The sequence below is a fragment of the Thunnus thynnus genome, chromosome 15 (assembly GCF_963924715.1).
Source record: "Thunnus thynnus chromosome 15, fThuThy2.1, whole genome shotgun sequence".
Taxonomy (NCBI): Eukaryota; Metazoa; Chordata; class Actinopteri; order Scombriformes; family Scombridae; genus Thunnus; species Thunnus thynnus.
Window position 1 is genome coordinate 20,676,483 of NC_089531.1, and position 21,374 is coordinate 20,697,856.

The 21,374-nt window shown below is 42.8% G+C and overlaps 1 protein-coding gene across 1 annotated transcript; it reads left to right on the forward strand.

The window, feature by feature from the left end:
• Positions 1 to 78: 78 nt before the first annotated feature.
• tax1bp1a (Tax1 (human T-cell leukemia virus type I) binding protein 1a) lies at positions 79 to 21,344 on the forward strand. The gene is made up of 17 exons (XM_067611312.1): positions 79 to 492; positions 1,657 to 1,871; positions 5,093 to 5,195; positions 5,902 to 6,092; positions 7,205 to 7,360; positions 10,264 to 10,412; positions 10,851 to 10,941; positions 11,075 to 11,260; positions 11,437 to 11,688; positions 11,911 to 12,102; positions 12,212 to 12,284; positions 12,826 to 13,328; positions 15,864 to 15,950; positions 16,749 to 16,935; positions 17,034 to 17,242; positions 17,952 to 18,034; positions 18,877 to 21,344. The coding sequence occupies exons 2-17, from the start codon at positions 1,683 to 1,685 to the stop codon at positions 19,085 to 19,087; spliced, it is 2,862 nt and encodes a 953-aa protein (XP_067467413.1). The 5' UTR covers positions 79 to 492; positions 1,657 to 1,682; the 3' UTR covers positions 19,088 to 21,344.
• The last annotated feature ends 30 nt before the right edge of the window (positions 21,345 to 21,374 follow it).

Here is a 21,374-nt window from a genome sequence, read left to right on the forward strand (position 1 = left end):
GCCAATAGAAATGAACCAAAGGCGGGATATCCTGTACTTTTTTTCTACTTGTTAATGCCTTATAGCTGTTACTGTCAGTACAGTATTCACTCTAAAAGACCAAAAACGTTAAATAAATGAAAATAACAATGTCGAAATTCTATCTACAAATATTTTTTTGTTTTTTGCAGTGTCTGGCACATAAATGCTGATGGTTTCGACAAGTATCCACTGATATTGTTTTAAGGCATAGGGCGAATATCAACGAAGCAAGGGGAAAATAACTGATAAACTGATTGAAGCAACTTAAATAATTATTATCGTAGGGACTTTCTGCTTTCTTCTTCTTTCTTTCTTCCTCAGCATCCCGGAAGTTCAGCATCACTTGCTCCTTCAGGAAGAGACGCAGCATCGTCAGTGCTTTGACAACAACGGGGGACAGGGGCCACAAACATCGGCCTGGGCGGCAGACATATCCTCCTGTTTTTGCAAGTGGAATTCATATGGAAAAGGGTACTATTTCAATTTGAAGCTAATTTAACGCCAGTAATGTTTGTGTCTTGGTCCATGTGTAGCTAGCTAGTGACTTGACACGACATGGCCTGTTCAGAGCTAATGTTAGCTGCCGAGTCACCGTAAATAAGATTATCCTCCGGATAAGTGAGCTCGTTGTAAACAGCAGGGATGTCCTATGGAGGTTTTTGCGAAACATTTGGTGTTTCAGGTGTGGCTCAGTGTGCATACCGTGACGATGTTTTGTTAGCTGCATAGCTTAATCTCAGCAGCAGCAGCAACTGTTTCACTTTGATTTTAATTTATTTCAGGTAATGGAGTCCAGGGTCTGATAATATGGAGATGTAGGGCAGGAGAGAGGGTTTGGTTTTTAGCTTTATTCTCATCCAGGAATAGATGAATGGATGAACATGATGCAAAGCAGCTACCACACATTCACACCTGTTTTTGCTCTACTCTTGACCACCACCAGAGGCTCATTTAGCTGGAAATCAAGTGCCTCGCCCTTAGGTACATGATGGGTTTGTTTACAGTAGCTTCTATATGCCCGAAACTCCAGTGGAAAGGTAATATATTATGTGAAAGAATAATTCAGATCCTTTTCTTTCATTTTAAGCATAACTGCTCCACTTAAGTAAAAGTAATTCTCCATTAGAATAAAAAAAGTTCTGGATTCCAAAATCATCCATTTACTCCTCCATTTGATATGCCTTCACAAACTGCACAGATCAGGGGACAATAACAAGGGAAAGGATTTTTGTTCAGAGTGTATCCATAAGACAGTGCATCTACCAAGGCTTAGTATTGTTTCAGACAGTGTACTGTTGCCTGGGAGGCAGCACGCTGAAATTAAGTGACAAAAAAGTGACAAATCTTGAATGATTGGCTGTAACATGATTTTCTGCAGCCTTGCTGTGCAAGATGGATACTGATACATACCGTACCGTGGCTGCCCAATACAGTAAACCCCCACTGCCCAAAGATGGATATATGCTTCGTACCTGCATATGTACAGCAGTCTGCATTTTTACTGCATTTATTTGTCTTTTGTTTGTTTGTGTGTGTGTGTGCATGCGTGTGACTGAAAGAAAGACTTACAGCTTTCCGTCACTCTATTGTTTTTGGTACTCAGTGTCTCTGCCCTCTGCTGCTTTTTCTTTACAGACAAATGAAGTGACCAACAGGATACAATGTCATCATTCCAGGTGGTGGACACGTCACCGGGCAGCAGTGTCAGCGTCATGGAAACGTCCAACTTTGCCCATGTCATCTTCCAGAATGTGGGGAAGAGTTTCCTGCCCCAGGCACCCCTGGAGTGTTGCTACACCCTGACCCCTTACATTACTCCCCACCCCAAAGACTGGGTGGGCATCTTTAAGGTGAATCACAGACACGACAGCCACTTTCACTCTGACAATGCTTCAAATACATCTGCGAGCATAATCAATATGGACCAAACTTTTACCCATCTGAATTATTCATTCAAACAGATATTAAGAGTTTGGAACCGTTCCCAGCCCATTACATAAGTGTTGGTGACATGAATTATGTGTTAGGGTTTTATTAATTGGGCATAGGTTAGCAGTTGGTGCATTAACACATACATCCGCCTTGACACTAATGGCTCAGCTCTTCACTACATGCCTAAAACCTCACCGCAAGCTTTGGTGTGGTTGCTCTGCATGTACAAAGAGGAAGAGTGTACACGGTGGGCTGGTTGCAGTAGGTCTCGCTGGGGGGCAAACATTTGGTGCTCTTTATGAATCACTCTGATTCTTATTAGGACCCCCCCACACACATACATACACACACACACACACACACATATACACACACTTCACTTGTTCATTCCCCTCTGTCTTTCCATCAGTCTTCTCCCTGCTTCCTGCTAACCACCCTCCCCTCCGTACCGCTCTTTTATCAAGGCCATCAAATCTCACACGTAATTAACAGGAAATGTGAACTAGGAAACTTAATGTCTCGTAAAGTCCAAAGACAAACATTTTATCGTTGTTTAAGAACTTACTTCAAATCCACCAGCTCAATTAAAAAGGAATAAAGATGCTGGGTTTATTTGGAAAAAGTCGATTGGAAAATTTAATTGTTGTTATCCACGCTAATGAAACCTGTTTGATGGTTAGTGCTTCATGTCAGGGAACGAGCAGACCACGCTTCTTTAATCCTTTTGACGTACATGTCTGTCTTTTTGTGCGTTCATAGGGATATTTACACATGAATTTTAGCAGACACTCGGTCGTGTGTGTGTGTATGTTTATATAACCGATGTCAGTGGTGCATAGGTCAGTAATTATTCATGTGTGCTTTTGCAAATAATAATAAGACAGAAGCTAAAGCCATCATGCGTATCTGGATAAACGCAAGTTTGGAATATAAAAAAATTTGCATGTTTATGTGGATTAAGCAAAAGAAAAAGCCTGATGATTGATTAGACTCTCCCACTGAGCACTGCTGACAATGATGTTTTGTTAGCTTACCAGAAAATTTCAGTGCGGAGATGACTCAGGGTGAGAACATTTTCACCCTCTTACCTTTCACATATACAGGCGTTACCTGTTTCAGAGAGAGACTGAGCCAGAAGCTGACTGGCTTCAAGGATGACTCAGACTGTACATGCAGGCACTGTTCATTTTGAGTTGTGCACAGACAGCCCCTAGTGGTTGAAAATGTTCATAGCACCATTTAGAAGGATCCTGGTATAACAAGCTCATAGATGGTGGCACATTTAAAACAGTGCTCACATAGATTGTATACTGTAAACACCAGACAGTGTGCACTCTAATCAAGCATGTCACGTCTTTTGTTTTTTAGTATGGTAACTAATTTTCCTGATTTATTGAACATATTTATTTTCCTTTTCACTGAAAGCTTGGTTTAGTTAAGTTTCATGATAATGTTGTTAGACGCACACACACACATATGTACACATCTCGCTAAAAAAAAAAACCCTGTGGAGGTTTTTGGTTGAGGCATGTTTGTTGGGTCAGCAGGGAGAAACCTGTTGTCTCAGTGTATAATTAAGGTGTCATCGTGCTGTTCCCTCACACCTCGGATGAATGATTGATAGCTGCTTTGCCTGTGATTATTTTATAACATCACTCCCGTGTTGGAATGCCATACCATACCTAACCAAATGTCAGTCAACTTCACTCTGCAATTAGAAACAATTATTTATGTCTGTTCTCTCTTAAGCAAACACACGTGAGCACACAAGCAAACCTGGCAGGAGTCCATCACAGCTTAGCCTCTCGCTGAGATACTGTCGGAGCTGGAAAGAATGTTTTTTTTTTTTTTTGGAGCAGGTTTCCACGCTGACAATTACCATTTGTTTGGAATAACATTATACTGGGGCTAATGGGCTGATAAGACAAACACTGCAATTATGATTCCTGCATTATCAGACCTGAAATTTTGACAAATGTTTTCAGGAGCTCGTTTGATTTACTGTTTGCAGTTAAAGCTTCCAAATGGTTTGTCAGGTATCGGCCCTTCTTTTTTTTTTTTTTTCCTGGATAGTTTATATTTTCTTGTCACTCAAATGCATTTAATTGTTAATATAATTGATGTTTATTGAAATATTTAATCCTGTAATGTGATTCTGGTGAAAATCTACTGGAAAATTGACAATTTTAGCTTTGAAAATTCAGTAAAAGCAAGTATCTCCACCCTGTGTTTTGTGCATCCTACAATTTCCTGTACAGCATAGTCGACTAATTGCTTAAACTGTTATATTATATGATTGCTATGTGGCAGCTGTCCAAATGAGAAACGTTTTTTTGAAATGTAAAAAAAAAAATTCCTGTACTGCCACAGGTGGTTCAGTTATCCACAGCTTAAGCGCAGTTATGTCCTGTCACAAACATGTACGGCACATGTGAGTTGAAACGAGGTGTGTGTATGTGCGTGAGCGGCCCAGACAGGGAGAGTGTGCAGTTTTCCACGACAGATTTACGACGCAGGACCTGAGTTATGATGTTCAAAACTCCCTTTCATCATCTGTCACCCAACAACACATGAAATCCGTGGAATTACATCTCCCTTGCCATTTTGTGTAAAATTTTCACCTTTTCTTCCCTCATTCTTCTTTTTTTTTTTTTTTTTTCTTTCTCCCCCTTTTTCTCGTTTCCACGTGGGTCGTTCTGTGCCGTCTCACGAGTTCGAGCGTGTGTGTGTGTGTGCACGCACGCGAAGCTACATACAACCCCTGCCCTCCCACCCTTTTCTCACACCTTCACTGCCCCTCTTTTTTTGTGAGCCTGAAAGAGGCAGGAACTGAGGGGAAGGAGAGAGGAGGAGTAGGAGGAGGAGGTGTGTGGAAGAATGAGGGGGCACGATTTTAAATGTTTCCATTCTTGCCTGAACATTGTATGTAATTCTGCAGCTTTCTTTTTGAGGTGTGTTTTTTAAAAACTATATGATATGTCATACTATTTAAATGTCATCTGGCTTTTAACCATTTACATTAATGTAAAATATTTGAAATTCATGATTTTTCACCATTAAATCTTATGCTTTACACTTACTTGGGCACTATATTTTGCTGCGGATCAACATTTTCTTGTTGTCTGCGATGTGTCCTCAGGTGGGTTGGAGCACAGCCAGGGATTACTACACCTTCCTTTGGTCTCCTATGCCTGAAAACTACGAACCAGGAAGTACTGTGCACAGGACAGTGGTGTTCCAAGGTCCAGAACACACACACACACAAACACACAAACATACTAACACACACACACTATGTAAACCACTATACAGACCCAGCGTATTCCAAAGTAACTCCTCCATTTTACGGTGCGTATAAAAACCAGCACTTTTATTTAATAAGGGAACACAACCACAAACGGCGGCCTGGGACCTGAGCACCTCTCTAACCACATTCACATACACACACACATACACACACACACTCACATTGAGGGCCTGCAGACTGGTTTTACTGGGCCTGGAACGGTCAGATATTACACAGTGAAAATATGAGAGCATGCTGTGGTGTGTCAGTAGTCAGTAAAAACCGGTTGGCTGCCGGATGTTCTGTTCTCTCCATCCCAGAGAATCGGACTCAACACGTGAATTAAGTGTTCCAGTCAGATCTCAGGGAATAGCTATGGGCTTGTTGAAATGTTAGTGTATATATAAATGATGTGTTACCTAGTGGAACATTGATTTTTTCCAATAAAATTACCTGCTACTGTGCTGTGTAAAGGGTAGTGTTTATTGTTTTCCATACAGTTTAGTATCATCTCTCCATTTTGATGCTCTACAGTTATTGATTTTGTAGGGGTAGTTTTGGACAAGCACGCTCATGAAATACAGTAAGTACTACCTGATTTATTGAAGATGAAATAATATGAAAAACAAAAGAAAACTGACCACACTCTTATCTCTCCGCAGGTTATTATGTTCCTAAATCCGATGGAGAGTTCTACCAGTTCTGTTATGTCACGCACACTGGAGACATCAGAGGAGCCAGCACGCCCTTCCAGTTCAGGTCAGCCACACCCACCGAGGAGCTGCTGACGGTTACCGAGGACGACAGCAACTCCGACATACTGGTCGTCACCACCAAGACTGGCCTGCTAGAGGTAAACCCACGCAAGATGAAGACATTTCCCGTTCTATTTTCCTTTTCTCTGGGTCTCGACCCCCGCTAAAGGGTACTACAGCAAAGCATTAGATCCCCACTAGATCCATACATGACTGTGACCACTTATCTCACTGACTACGTTAAAATATCCCGGTTGTTGCCCTTATTCCGAAGAAGAAAACATCCCTTATAAGCTGTTTACATGGCTAATGAAAATGAACATTCCACTAATATTCCCATTTACATGCAGGGGGATTGCAGGGGGTTTTCCTCTGCTCCAGTGGCAATGGTAATCACAAGATCTCCGCAGGCAGTGAAGTAAACCAGCGATGTGATAAACATTATTGAGCTGCTGCCTGATATTCATAAGGGATATTGATATGACTGATATTATAAATTTATAGTCACAGGCACAGTACCTAGCTTTTCCCATGATGTTTACTACACTGCTGAGTGTTTTTGGCGCATCGCACCGAGTCGTCACAGTCAGCCGGGATAATAACCAGTCCCCTCCATCCCCGTCGAGAAGGCGCGCTCTGTTTTTCCAGCCTGCCCTGAACAACACTCCTTTTCCCTCTCATTCCTCTCCTCTGTCTGCCTTCCTGCTCCAGCATATGTCATTTTGCCTGCGCAGGGGTAAACACGCAAGAGGGCCATGTGTTGCAAACTGTGGTTAAAAACCCTAATTGAGATGTATATTATGAATGCGCTGTGTACACGTCCAAAGAATGCTCCTAAAATCTGAGTAATATTGGCATATCCCACATGTCTTAATCGGGAAATGATACATTCAGAATAAGGCCTAAATGGGAACATCCAAACGGAATATGCTGTTTACATGCCAAGTATCAAATTCAGAATATTGTCACATTCGGAATAATTAGGAATATTAGTGTGCATGTAAACATGGTCACTGAGTAGAGGGGACATTATTTGGCATCGATAAACTGTTACTTTACCTTATTGTCTGTGTAAACGGCCATTAATACAACACACAACATATCACACAACAGAAATAGAATTTTATATACAACTCTTCAATGAGCTGGTACAGTTTTCACCTTTTTTTTTTTTTCTTCTCTCCCCCCCACCTTACCTCCTGCCCGGCAGCGTGTGGAGGAGGCGCAGCAGGAGCGCAGGGAGCTGCTGAAGGCCATGCGGCTCCTGCAGGAGGAGAAACAGCAGCTGCAGGAGGAACAGAAGCGACTGGCCAGGGAGAGGGAGCAGGAGAGGGAGACATGCTGCCTGCTGCGCACACACAACCAGGTTAGAGAGAGGTAGAGTGATGTCAGGAAAGGCATGCAGAGACAGAAATGATGCTCTGCACATACAGCAAGTTAATCGAAGATTTATTATGATCAATCAAGAGGCATTTGTGCAACATTGAGATTTACGGTGAGGGAGGGTTCGGTGCGTTTGTGCATGTGTGTAATTGTATGTAAGCGTGTGGGCGTGTGTTCATAGACGGACAGCCGCTATTTGCACATGTGTGTGTGGAGCCGGTTCCTCACCAGTGATCACAGGTCTGCAAACTTCAAAGGCCCGAATTTATGAATAATCTGTGTCTATGTTTAAGAGACACACAAGGAGCTGCAGCGCGCGCATGTGTGTGTGTGCGCACGCCAGTCTTTCTCTCCCTCTTTAACGACCTGACTCAGTGGGGCAGAACGGAATTGGGACTCGGTTTTCTCGGGCATCTGGCGTCAGGGACGATGCCATCGCAACCACAGAGTGAACAAACATGACGTCAAACACGCAGACATACACACGCGCGCACGCACGCACACACATGCACATACACAAACTACCCCCCCACCCCCACCCCCCGCCTCCTCCTCCCCCTTCACTCTCACCCTCACATTCAGGTCCCACACCACAGGGTCCCTCTAATGTGCATTCACACATGCACAAGCGCGCACACACACACACACACACAAACAAACTCATTATGCCACCCGCTTGCAAACCCTTTTAGTCTGTGTGTGGAATGAGAGGAGGGTAGTCCGCAAAACCGCCTGCCTGAAAAAAGAGCCCTGCCCAGCCTCAGGGACAAACACCACTCAGTCACGCGATTCAGTGGCCACTGCTTTCTCACTGTCTATTTTCTCTCTGTCTGTCTGTCTGTCCCTGTCTTTCTCTCTCTCGGTTCTCTCTCGGTTCTCAATACTACATTTCAGTATTGGCATGACAGGAAACTTAATTTGCTAAAGTGAGGTTGATGTTAAAAATACGTTTTGGGAGCATTAATCAGAATTAAACAAATATTTAAAAACTACTAAAATTCTGCATCGATCTTTATCTACTTTTTCCTCTGTGCTCGCTCACCAGAGTGACTCAGATTTCAGATTTTAGCATTTTATGAGTTGCTCATTCGATAAGCAGTAGTTTAGCACACACACGCCTAAAAACAGTCAACTCAGGAAACTCAATGAAAGCAGGAGGAGGTGGGAGGTGGTGGGGGTGTGGGGGTGGAGGAGAGGTAAAACACTGCAACTTGCCAAGAGTTTTGAATCTAGTCTCTTATCGCCCCCTAGTGCAGCTGTCCGGTCCAGGCCCAAAGTGAGAGCAGGCTGCTTTGAGTTAGTCTGCCGCTCCTTTTTTACGAAGGACAAAATCGCCATAAATTACGTGGTAATACACACACACACTGTTATTACCATGCTGCTTTTCCTTCAACAGGCATGTCCATCTGTAGATATACGACTTGTGTGAGTAGGTGTGTGTGTAAACACGTGTGCGAGCACACTCCTTTTGTGGAGCATTTACAGTAGGAGCGTTAGTTCATGCCACGCTGATGAAAATATCCTTTGAGTTTAACATGAAAACATAAGTACATATTTTGTGGCTGCTAATTTTACGACTACACTTTTTATAAGGTCTTTATGCACTGCTAAAGTGCTTCCCAAACGCCAGCCGTAAAAATCATACAGTAATCTACGCAGAGCCAAGCCCAGAGGGAGACAGGCCTGAGTATGCATTGGTGTGTGCATGTGCATGTGTCTGTTTTGGATTGATGGGTGTACTCTGTGCTACTTGCCTGTCTCCATATGTCCTTGAATGTGTAGCTGTGTGTCAGTCTTTCTCGGTGTGCGGGTGTGTGGATGAGTATGTGCGTGCACATGCTACAAATGGATGGAGGGTGTGTGCAGAGAGGTATGTTGTTCTGTCACAACCAATATTAGCTATGGATGATTTAATGGCCTTTGCTACTGATAAGCAGCAAGTTCAAACAAGGCATTTCCTCAGGAGGCACACCACATGCAGAAAACAGAACTAAGATGATCTGTTGTACAATACCAGGAATTTGTTTCACTAAAGGAATCCACTCATACTAGACAGGTTACTCCTGCGTTCATTCACTACGTACCGCTACAGTTTGTTATTGAGGCTACTGTGCCTCTAAATAGCTTCACATATCGAGAGTGTGATTAACATCCATCAAAACGCTCACATATGTCATCATTTGTAACCAGTGATTTGTGACAAGACAAGACTTCACTGATCCCCGGGGGGGGAATTCACATGTTAGAGCAGCATAAGAAATGAGCCAAATGAAATTATTAAATAAAATAGAGGGGAAAAATGAACAAAATTCAGACATCCCATATGTCAAATGCATTACATATCCATACATTTGTCCAGTAGTGCAACTCTGAAAGCTTTCTAGAGAGTTTTTGATTCTGCTTTATGGACATTTTTGAGGCATTAGTTTGTCTCCTCTCATTGATATAAATGGCGTGGTCAAAATATTAGTAACACCTCTCAATATAATTGAATATAAGTCAACTGCACCACAAACTACAGCCTCCAAAATGACCAAAAGTTAAATCAACATCCCCCTCTTTCAGCAGAAACTCAAGTAAAAGTGAACATTATAACCATCATGAGGGTAGGATTTAATGCAGTAGTTTTACCTCTTTGTACCTCATAAAACGTGTAATTATGAAAGGTGAATGAATGTACAGCAGTGAAACATATATAATACATAAGGAATGAGGCTGTCATGTTTCCCATGAAATATTAGTGTCAGTGATTAATCATGACTATTGCATAAGCTCCTGATTTATCCAGCATTCTTTCTCTGATGCCTTGTTCGGGCTGCTGAATCGGCTTCTGTCATTGGCCGTAGCACCTGTCAGCGTGATCAGAGCTACCTCTCTGTCCCACAGGAGCTGCTGCGCTCGTCGCAGGGGCTGTCAGAAGAGAGGGAGGAGGTGAGGAGGAGGCTGACAGAGGCCACGGACCGGGTCCGCCAGCTGGAGGAGGACCTGCTGGGAGTCACCCAGAGAGGCCTACAAAAGGAGACGGAGCTCGATTGGTGAGTGGAGACTTCTAAGGCGTGATCATCAATCATCCCAACTCATCCATTTCTGTGAGGACATGACTGTTGAAATAATGGTGTTTGAGGGAGATTTCTTGCCTGCCTTCTGCTTTTTCAACATCTTTATCATCAAACTTGTCCACACGGGAAGGACGAAGTAATTCAAAAATAACCTCTGAATTGATCAGCACCTCTCTGTCTCTGCAAAAATGAAACATCATAAGCTTCATAAAGGTATTATTTAATGCAGGGATATTGGATTGGATTGCATTAATCACACCCATTTATGTTTGCATGCATGTGCACTCACACCCAAACAAACATAAATAAGTAATAAGCATACATATTGAATAGACATATGCCAGCCAAACAGATTTTACTGAATAAGACCTTCTAAAGCTTTGCAAAACTTATTTTCATTATTCTGTGTTTCAGTCTGCGTGACCGTCTGAAGAAGCTGACAGCAGAGAGAGACATCCTGGAGAGTCAGCTGAAGAATGAGAAGGATGAGAGAGACCTCTATAAGGTGAGACAAAGCTCTTTACAGGAAAAAGGCAGGATAAAAGATAGGATGCATTTTAACTAATGAAGCCGTTGTTTTTCTGTGTAGCGCTGGCCTGTGCACAATTTTTGTCTCTGTGTATTTTTTACACGTGTAGGCCCACCTGCGCAGCACTGAGCTGGAGAACACTAAGCTGAGCGCAGAGCTGCAGATGCTGAAGGCGGTGGAGCTGAACCGGGAAGTGACTATTGCCCAGTTCCAGGAGGAGCTGGACAGGCTCAGGGCCTGTGTTGCCCAGCGGGATAACCTGGAGAAAGAGCTGCTGGCACACAAGGCTGACAAGGTAGTAGTGTTTGCAGTGACTGTTGCTACCAGGATAAGCTAACTCAAAAGCTAAAATATAAAAAGCAAATTGTACGTCCGTTATCCTGTCTGTGTGAGCATGCACGTGAAGTACAGTGTGTGTGTTTGCATTATAAAACCTGTTTCTATTTATGAATTCCCTCCTCGTTCCTTCAGGCAGAGCTAGCCCGTGTGCGTGAGCAGCTTCGTCAAGCCGAGGAGCAGCTCCAGGCATCCCGGCAACAGGCCTCCCTGCTGGCCTCGGAGCTCCGCGACTCAGCCAGCGCCCGCGACCACACGATGACTGAGCTGTACCGCGCCCGCTTGGAGGCAGACAAGCTCCGTGCGAGTCTGGCTGATGCTCAGGCCGAGTGCCAACGCATGGAGAGCCAGTTGGACCGAATGAGGAGCACCGCACAGAAGGAAGTGGTCAGTGTCTGACTTCATTAAGTTGTATTTCTGTCTTTCAACTCTATGTACTTTGACAGGCCGGGGTTGAGGGAATTCTGAAGCAAAGAATTTTCAAATGTTTGGAAAAAACTTTTTAAAGGGGTGCACATTTTTATGAATGAGCAATCACAACAAAGGAGACATTGGATTAGCAGTTATACGTCTCATTCTTTTCTCCTCTTTACGTCCTTCTGCTTCCAGGGTGTTGGTACCGGTGGGGAGGTGACGCCCAGCATGATGGTGGTGTCGGAGGCAGAGGCTGAGCTGCAGAGGGAGGTGGAGGAACTGAAGCTGCGTCTCCACATGGCAGCTGAGCACTATAAGGAAAAGTACAGAGAGTGCCAGCGCCTCCGCAGGCAGGTGGCCAAACTGAACACAACTGAGTCACAGGGGGTGAGTTACTGTGCTGGAAACTAAAAGACAGAGCTGAAATATTGAGTGCAGATTACCAAAACCACAATTACAGTTTGTTGATAGTACTGTTCTTGTTGCTATTTTGCAGGAGCCAAAGAGAAACGCATCCACTGAGACAACACTGGAACCACTGACCCCCAGTCCAGAGTCACCAACAGCAGGTACACAAGAATAAATTCATCATTTGGGTTAAATTTGAAAATGAAAGAAAATGCACTTAATCCCCTGAATATGTATGTCATGACAATAGTGCATACTGAACTGTACTATTATTGCTTACATAATAATCTACACTTTTGTTCAATTAAATCCTGAAAAAGATTCATAATAGAAGAGGAAGCAATAACATTTTTTTCACCTCATGTATCCTCAAAAGACCATAATGCATTGCAGTCACATGACTTTCTCTTACTGTGCTTTTTCTCCTGCTTTGCCACATTTTATAAAAATTTTCAATATCCTAATTTAGTTTTGATATTTCTTGTTGGAAATCCATAAGCTTAGAAGCACAGTGGGTTAAAAGGAAAGTGGGTACACCACAGTAGTTAACTACAACACTATTATAAAATATCTCTAGACCGCACAAGTTTCATCAAGTATAAAGTCATTCTATTAAAATATGCGTAATTAACTCATACCTGATTCAAAGAAGGGGATTTCCTCTTGACTATATAATCTTCTAAACCCTTTGTGTTTTTACAGGAAATATTGCTACCGCAGTCCTTCAAGAAGCCGCTGAAATGACAATCATCCCAGAACTTAATAACAGGGAATTCACACACACTGACGCACACACCAGCACAGAGAAGGAAGAAAAGCAGAGAGAGAGCGCGCCGGTGGAGAGCAGCGAGGCGGAGGCTGAGAGAGAAGTAAACCAAGGAGAAGATGGAAAAATAAAAGAAAAAGAGGAGAAGAGGGAGAGCCTGCGGGAAGAGAGCCTGAAGATGACGAGCTGGGTGGAGGTCGAGAACGAGAGGCAGGGCGTCGGGGAGAACGGCGAGGCGGAAGGGGTAGAGGAAGTGGGAGACGGCGCGGAGGAGCAGGTGCTGCTGGAGGTGGAGGGGAGGAGCATGGGGGAGGCAGAAAAGGAACAGACACGTTCGGTTGAGGAGGAGCTGGCAATGATGGAGGAGAAGTGGAGGGAGCAGTGCGCCATCAACGAGACGCTCAAACAGCGGCTGGCCAATGAGGAGGAGCGATTCAGAGTGAGACACGCACACATAGACACAAAGTATCCTTAAGCTCAGCATATTAATTAAGCATATTTCTATCATTTCCTGAATGATAATATCTCACTTGCTGTGGTCGCATGCACAGAGAAACCCAGTCTTTTGAATTGACCCGTGAAGATTACACTCCAATTATAATGAGCCTGGTTATAATGTTTGGTTTACCCTCAGATAAGACAAGTTATTTTGTCCTTTTAACTTCTCTCTGACTGACTCTACATACATGAAAATACATTTTGCTGTCAGTGGAAAATACTGTAGCAAAACAAACCACAGTGTTATGAGCCTATATCTTTTATTTAAAACTATATTACAGCTTCAACAGTTAATTATTTTTGGCACATTCTCAGAGCCCTAATAGGTTGTTTGGCCCAACCGACTGTCAAAAAGCCAAATATATTAAATTTATAATGATATAAAACAGGAAAAAAAATCAAATCCTCACATTTGAGAAGCTTGAGTTTGCTTTAAAAATTACTTAAACCAAACAATTTGGTGTCAAATACTTTTCTGTCCACAAACTATTTGCTTGATCAAATAACAGTTTCAGCATTACACAATTTGAATATTTTTGAACATTCATTAGATATGATACAGTACAGACAAACAGGAAATGAGAATGGCATGCAACTAAGGCCTCTGGCCAAACTTGATCTTGCAATTATATGGTCAGCTTCTCACGCCCACAGGCCACCAGAACTCTCCTACACAGAAAACAAATAGAATTTGATACCAAAAGTACCATTGCTGACTCAAGAAGGGAGGCTTTACTGGTGGCAGCACTCGGACAGATGTATGTGTTGTTGCAAGAGAATTATTGTGTCACAGAGTATCAACAGTTTACCTGAGCACACATTTAACCAGAATATCCAGATTGTATACACATGAGCCAATGTGTGTGGCATGTGTGTGTGATTCAATACAAGCACTCAAGCATGTGGGCCTGCTGCATTTTGCATGTGGATGTCCGCCAAAGTACCTACTGGCATTTAATCTCCATGAGTGATTGCGTGTTTATCGGCGCTGTAAATAAGGCTCTCCCCCCGTCTTTGATAGAGTCTCCTGTCTGAGGCCAGTGCCTCAGGTCCCGAGCTGCTCTTAATGGCTCCGGAGACTGACAGGAGAGGCAGCCGCAGAGCGTCATGCTTTACGGCTGTTTACATCTACGCCGGGGGGCAGGGGGGGGGGCACAGAAATTCACTGTTGCAGACTCCCTACCTGAACTTTACTCTCTAATGCTGCGGCATAAATCCCTGAGAGAGGGGGGGAGAGAGGACAAAAGGAGATGAAAGAGAATGAGGGGCGGGGGGAGTGAAAGAAGCAAACACAATTTAAGAGTGAAAAAAGTTGGATTGACAGACAGACATGAAGCAGAAAGAGAAACCGCGGCAGAGGAGGGGATTTTTGAACCCTTGAAATGGGATGAAATGAGAGAAGAGCAGGCAACTAGCCATGTAAATTATCCCACAGGGTCAGTCCTGTTAGAAAGTCTTGAGATTTACTACGATCCCCTGGTCCGCTCCGGTCTGCAGCGCTCCTCCAGTCTGCTCTCCTCACAGACCTCGTTTCTTTGGCTTTAGCTGTGTGTGTTTTACAGCGAGTACCACACATTTGACAGAGCTCCAGGTTAAATAAAACCCAACCGACCAAATATTTTGTTCACTTGCCTCCCTGTATGTATGCCTAGTGATGGTCAGTTGACATAAATGGAGTGGAAGTCCAACCTGAAAGCAAGAAAAAGAGTTTTTTTATCTGCACAAGAAACGTCTCACCCTTTCCATAAACTCTGAATATCTGTTTGTTATGTTTGGAGCAGAAACAATTAGTCAATGAGTCAATTACTCAGGAAAAAATAGGTTGATATTTGATTAATTATTTGTCATTTTCTAAGCAAAAATGCCATTCCAAGATTCCTTTATTAAAATGTGCTGCATGTTTTGGTCTTATGTGATAGTAAATTAAATATCTTCAGGTTTTTGACTGTTGACTGACAGGAGAATGTCGCTTGGGCTCTGGGAAATTGTGATGTCATGTTTCTGATGTTTTATAGACTAAATGATTAATCAATTTGAGAGAAAATCATCATGAGACTAATTGATAATTAAAATAATTAGCAGTTGTCGCCCTAGGTATTGTATTTATTATGTACCCTCTCCACCCTACTAGAATATTATACTATCCTTCACTATCACTAATAAGCCAGTTAGCAATTTAAAAGAAAAAGCCAAAAAGCCATCATACATGACTGAGGGCAAAGACAAAGAACTTGTGTTTCATATAACTTCAGGAGGAAGAGATGGAATAACAGAAGAAGAGCAGTTTGTTGTTATTGGGGGAATGTTTAGTTTGGTTGGACGCAGACCTGATACCTCTCAAGAAAATCCGACTGCTTACTGAAACGGATGTCAATATTTTTCTGATGCATCATTAAGAACTAATGTTGAACTATGTTTTTTTTTTTTTTTTTCTCTTTTCCTTGTGTGTGTGTGTGTGTGTGTCCTGTCTGCGTAGGTGCAGATGGCAGAGCGAGCCAGTGAGGTGACGGAGCTGAAACGCAACCTCGCCCAAGCCCTGAGAGACAAAGAGCAGCTACAGGAGGTAAAGCAGCACCATCAAGTGCACATGTAGTGTATGTGCTTTATAAAATAAATCAGGTTTTGATAAATAATGTGAAATTTCCACTGTAGAATTCACATCACGGATGCATAAGATGTCGGCTCTGAGTAGAAGTCCACAGATATATTCATGAGCTCTTTAGGTTCAGTGTATTAACTCTTTTGTAGCTTCCTTCCCTTCCCCACTAATTAATACATCTATACTTGCTTCTTTCGCCCATGGGTACAGTGCCATTATACAGTGCAAATGCCACACGACGTGTCTGTTTCACCTTCCCAACCCTGGTTTAAATGTTAAACCTGATAGCAGCGCACTAATGAAGTCATCAAGAGAGGAGGTCGGGTGGAGTGAAGAGGGAGGATGGAGGGAGGTAAAGGAGGGAGAGGGCGAGCGCCTCTATCAGCAAAGCAGGAGCAGAGGGAGCCAGAGTTTGACACCCATTACAGTAATGAGTAGGGTACTAATGCTCTTGCTTCAGATATAATCACAAAGGGCAGCAACAATGTAGAGGGATATTTAACTCTGAGTTAAGCACTTACTCCCTTCTTGGTTCCAGCGGTGAAAATGCACCATTCAAACTGAATTTCTCTCTCACAGCTTTCCTCGTTTCCTGTTTTCAGGAACAGAAACTTTTAAGCAAGTTTGGTTGCTTAACTGGACAACATAGAATGCAAGATACAGTAGCAGGAAATATTTGATATGACATGTTAATAATGTGCAGTTTAGTGTTGATGTATTATGACAACCAGGGATGGATTTTGTCTCTATCTGTCCCCCCAGGAGCTGCAGCGCTATGCGTCCAGGCAGAGGGAGCAGGAGGCTGGTGTTCAAGGTGCTGAAGTCAGGCAGCCAATGGTGCTGCGCTACCCACTGCCCTACCCCCAGGACCCTTCCCCTCCACCGCTGGTGCCACAAAGGCCTGCTGAGCTGCAGTACGGCAATCCCTACTCCACAGACACCACAAAAGGTTGGGAGGAAACTTGAATCAGTCATTCTTTCGTGCCGTCTGTGTTCTCCCTCCTTCAGTCAGCACCCTAACGGCGCCGTGTCTTGCTGTTTTTCTAGAGCGGGTGGATGTCGCGCTGTCTCCCGAGCACATGTCCCGTCCTCCGCCTGAGGCCCCACCTTGCGCACCTCCATGCGCTCCCCCAATCACACCCCCAAGCCCAGGCCCCGGGGCACCGGGCTGGGAGAGAGAGGTGGTCTGCATCCAGCCCTCTCGCACCACGAGCCCCCCTGAGAGCCTGGACCAATCACCAGAGGAGCCACGTAATGTAAGCACATACACATAACACACTCTTCCACCAAACTATAACACTGGCTGGTGTGACATTTATTAGAAAGTTAATGGATGATTCTTTATTGGATTTTTTTGGAGTATCCGTATCAATTAAGGTTGTAATTCTAATGTATATGTAAATTACATATTTTAAAGCAGCATACTGTAAATCTAACTGATCCCAGCCTCTGGTGTCCTAGCCTCGCTTTTGTGTTTTCAGCAGCCAATGAATTCCTGTCATGGTAATCCCTCACTCGCTTCGCCTCTCCCCGTCTCTTGAGTGCTTGTCACTGAACGAAGGGAATGGTAGCATGCCCTTAAAAGATGAAGCTTTGAACTCATTTGCATAAAGCTCTAATTAACGTCACTCCCTCAGAGCTCAAGAGAGACGAAGATAACGAGGGCTGAGAGAGTAATTAGGTGAGATTTTGCATAGGGACGGACCTTAGATCAGTTAGTGTCGGCCGGATTATATCTGTGCTTGTTTGGGAGCAAATTGAACAGAGATCAGGGAGGGAGGTTTACTGTATTCTTTAATTAGAAACATAGCTGCACATGCCTCGTCTTTACTGGCTCATTTCATGGCTCTTCCTACCCATCTCCTCTTATTTTGGTTAAGATCTTCGGAGGTAGTGTTTGTGTTTGCAAATACACAGCCATCATTTTCCATCCTTTTGTGTGTGTGCTTGTGTTGTGCATCATAGGTGGGTGACGCGGCTCAGCCATCCTGTGACCATCAGTCCAGTAGACGCAGTGAAGCCAGGAGCAGCTTCTGCTTTGACTCAAGGTAGTGTGCGTACCTAAAAACAAAAAATAATGACTTCAGAATAAATAGCCTTTTTTTAAAAAAAATAAATAAATAAAAATCAGTGTTTCTTAAAGAAACAACAAAGAAACAAGATTACACAAGCAAAGAGGAGGACATAGATGAAAACAGAAGAGGGTTCAGGGAGGGATTTGTTTCTCCAGTAAGCCAGTCGACCCCTGTGCCAGTGATGAACCAAACAAGGCTAATATGAAATGCAAATCCCAGGCAGCTAGCTGACTTCACAGAGTAAAGAGGTGTTCATGATCATGTCCCCCTTAGGGTTCATTCTCATCCCCTTACTTTATATTTACATGCTAAATACATATATTCAAGGATTCAAGACTCTTTAAAGCAACAAAGTACGATTTTGTCCCATTGCACAAAATGCTGATGATATTGTGTTGATTAAATGGTGAATTCACACCATAACAATGTTTTTGTTTTGGGGCTGAGGGCATTGGAAAATCATCTAATATGTAACATTTAAATTTAAAATAGGTATTTTCAGAATCTATGTAAGGGTTACTTTGGATAATCCAATTACCTCGCTGTGGATAGTTTTTATTAGAACTACTTGCTACCAAAAAAATAGTCTCTATAAAAACTGCCTGACTGTGAATTTTTGTAATTTGAACTGACCTTTTTAATACCAGTGATTCAACAAGTTATGTCATTTTTATTTATATAGCCCAAAATCACAAATGTGGGTTTTACAATCTGTATAGCCCTCAATCCTTGGGGATATCTGTAGTTTTGTTGTGCCAGCCTGGGTCACACTGTTTGACATGCTTCCACTGCTTCCCTCCTTTTCCTCTCTCCAGTAGTGACGTTCACAAGCGCTGCCCGCTATGCGAGGTGATCTTCCCGCCCCACTTTGAGCAGCGCAGCTTCGAGCAACACGTGGAAAGCCACTGGAAGGTCTGCCCCGTCTGCTCCGAGCAGTTCCCCCTCAACTGTCAGCAGCAGCTCTTCGAGAGGCACGTCCTCACGCACTTCGACGGCCACGTGCTCAACTTCGAGCAGACTGACTGAAGGGGTGAAGGTCGGCAGAAGGCGAAGCTAGAATTGTGACATACTGTATGGGTTAATGTGTGTTTTCAGCTGTTAGTTCATTTCAATTGGAGGTTTGGTTAAGTTGTCTTGTTAATATACAATCATGAGCACTTTTTTTGCAATCTTAACAAAGGTTAGAAAGAATGTAGTCTACTTCTGAAAGGAAGCAGTTTGTCCTTTGGCAGCATCTCCACCAAGGTGTTTATCATGTAGGTTAGCTTCCACCTTAAAGGGGACCTATTATGCTCATTTCCAACTCGATACTTTTATTCTGGGACTCCACTAGAATAGCTTTGCATGATTCACAATTTTAAAAAAAGTCCTTATTTATCTTATTGTGGCCTTTTATGCAGCCCCTCAGTTCAGCCTCTGTCTGAAACAGGCTGCTTTAGCTCCTGTCTCTTTAAGGCCCCCCTCCCGAAGAGCTCACTCTGTTCTGATTGGTTAGCCTCCGGAAGCTGAGTCACGGCCAACTTCTGCAGGAGCATTATTTCAGTTCTTTTTTATTACTCCAAATGTCAACTTCCCACATCCATCCATACATGTTCAAGCCCACATCTGATCAGGAATATGAGAGTGGACAGCACAAACATCCACAGCAACAAAGATTACAGCAGGGCGTCTCTGTTTGGTAAATATTACCTGCTTATTGTGACATAATGGTGTAAGTTACATGTGGGGAATGCACTGGAATACCGACTGAAGTGGAAAATGTCTGCTGTCAGGAAATCACATAAGTAACGTAGCTAGTAAAATGTTATTCTGCTGTTGCCAGATGTATAGTATCTCCTTGCACTGTATGTATTGTGCCTGGACCAGATAACCATATAAAGAAATTTGCAAATTTGACGTCAGCTCATCTCAAAAGTAGAAAAAAACATTGGAAACCTAGCATTCAGATCAGCTTTCTGCTCCCAGGGATTACTTCTACATACGTTTACCTCATTATTTGAGCATATGGCCACGATTAATATGAACATTCAACACTAACATTATATATATGACAGAAGATAAGGAATAAGTATAATAGGTCCCCTTTAACACACACTGGGTAAGGGATCATTAACACTGGGGAATAGTGCTGGACCACTCCTTTAGTTTCCTATTATTTTTAATGCTCATCCTTCTGCTTCAAGGGACTAAAGCACCATTGGTAGTGCATGCGTATATTCTGTGTTTAAAACTACAAAATTTCATATGTTCAAGCTAAAAGAGTGAATTGTAGCAGGAGCTTGAACCAGGGCTTTGAAGAAAAAAAAAAACGTTTTAGTATCTTGGATTCACAAATGTTCTTAACTACGGTAAATATTTCTTTACAATAAGTAGGATTCTCTTGTGACAAAGCAGCCAAGACATCGCTTCATCTTTTGATTGTCCACATGTATCGACGTTTGGAAAGGGTTAAGAGATAAGATGATTTTTTAAAAGTGTAAATGCAGAGCAAGATCTGAATATGTGATGTCTTAAAAAGACATCTGTTATTTATAATTGAAGGAGGTCGTTGGAAGGGGATATTTTTTTGACTTGAATGGGAAGTGATCTTTGATTTCTTCCAAACTACAGTACTACCGTTCGTACGATAGTGTTTTTGCAAACAAAGACGTCAGATGGTTTAAATAAAAACAGCACTACGTTTTCATGTATCTGCACTAAATAAGGCTTTATTCTGAATGTACTGTACATATGAAAATAAGTATAAGTTGTGGAGAGACCTGTGAATTACTGTTGTGACCATGTCTCCCCCTCATTGTTACTTGTGATGAACGAATGACAGGCCAATGATGTTTTACTTCCTGGTGTGCACTTTCTGGAAGCTGGGCTGGTCTCTTTATTTTATTGGAGAGACATTGTAACATGTTTAAAGCAAATAGACTGAAAGACACTAAGTTACAGACACTCTTATTGTTACGTACTGCCACGTTTTAAAAGTTAGAACTGTGAGGAAAAAGTTATTTATTGCTCATGAGTGAATGTCATTTCTATGTATGTATGTATGTGTGTGTATCCACATGGCTCCATATCACCGCTTTGTCTATTTTTCTGTCATTACAAAGTGACCCCCCCCCCCCGACAGTGTTGTATTCAGGCTTTAAAAATTGCACATGCCCAGTAATCACAAGGTTAATGTGTGTATGTCTTGTGTCCAAGCAGCCCTTTCCATGTGAGAATGTCAGGATGGTGGTTTAGGTGTGAACCGCAAAGATCTTTATGAATAAAGTAAGCTTGTCTAAACGCATTCGACTGAAATGTCGTCCATCATTTGGGT

Bases quoted from the DNA above. Each gene is read 5' to 3' on its own strand.
- tax1bp1a (XM_067611312.1), top strand. From the start codon at position 1,683: ATGTCATCATTCCAGGTGGTGGACACGTCACCGGGCAGCAGTGTCAGC. The intron at 1,872-5,092 runs GTGAATCACAGA...ATGTGTCCTCAG, and splicing joins ACTGGGTGGGCATCTTTAAG to GTGGGTTGGAGCACAGCCAG. The intron at 10,413-10,850 runs GTGAGTGGAGAC...TCTGTGTTTCAG, and splicing joins AAGGAGACGGAGCTCGATTG to TCTGCGTGACCGTCTGAAGA.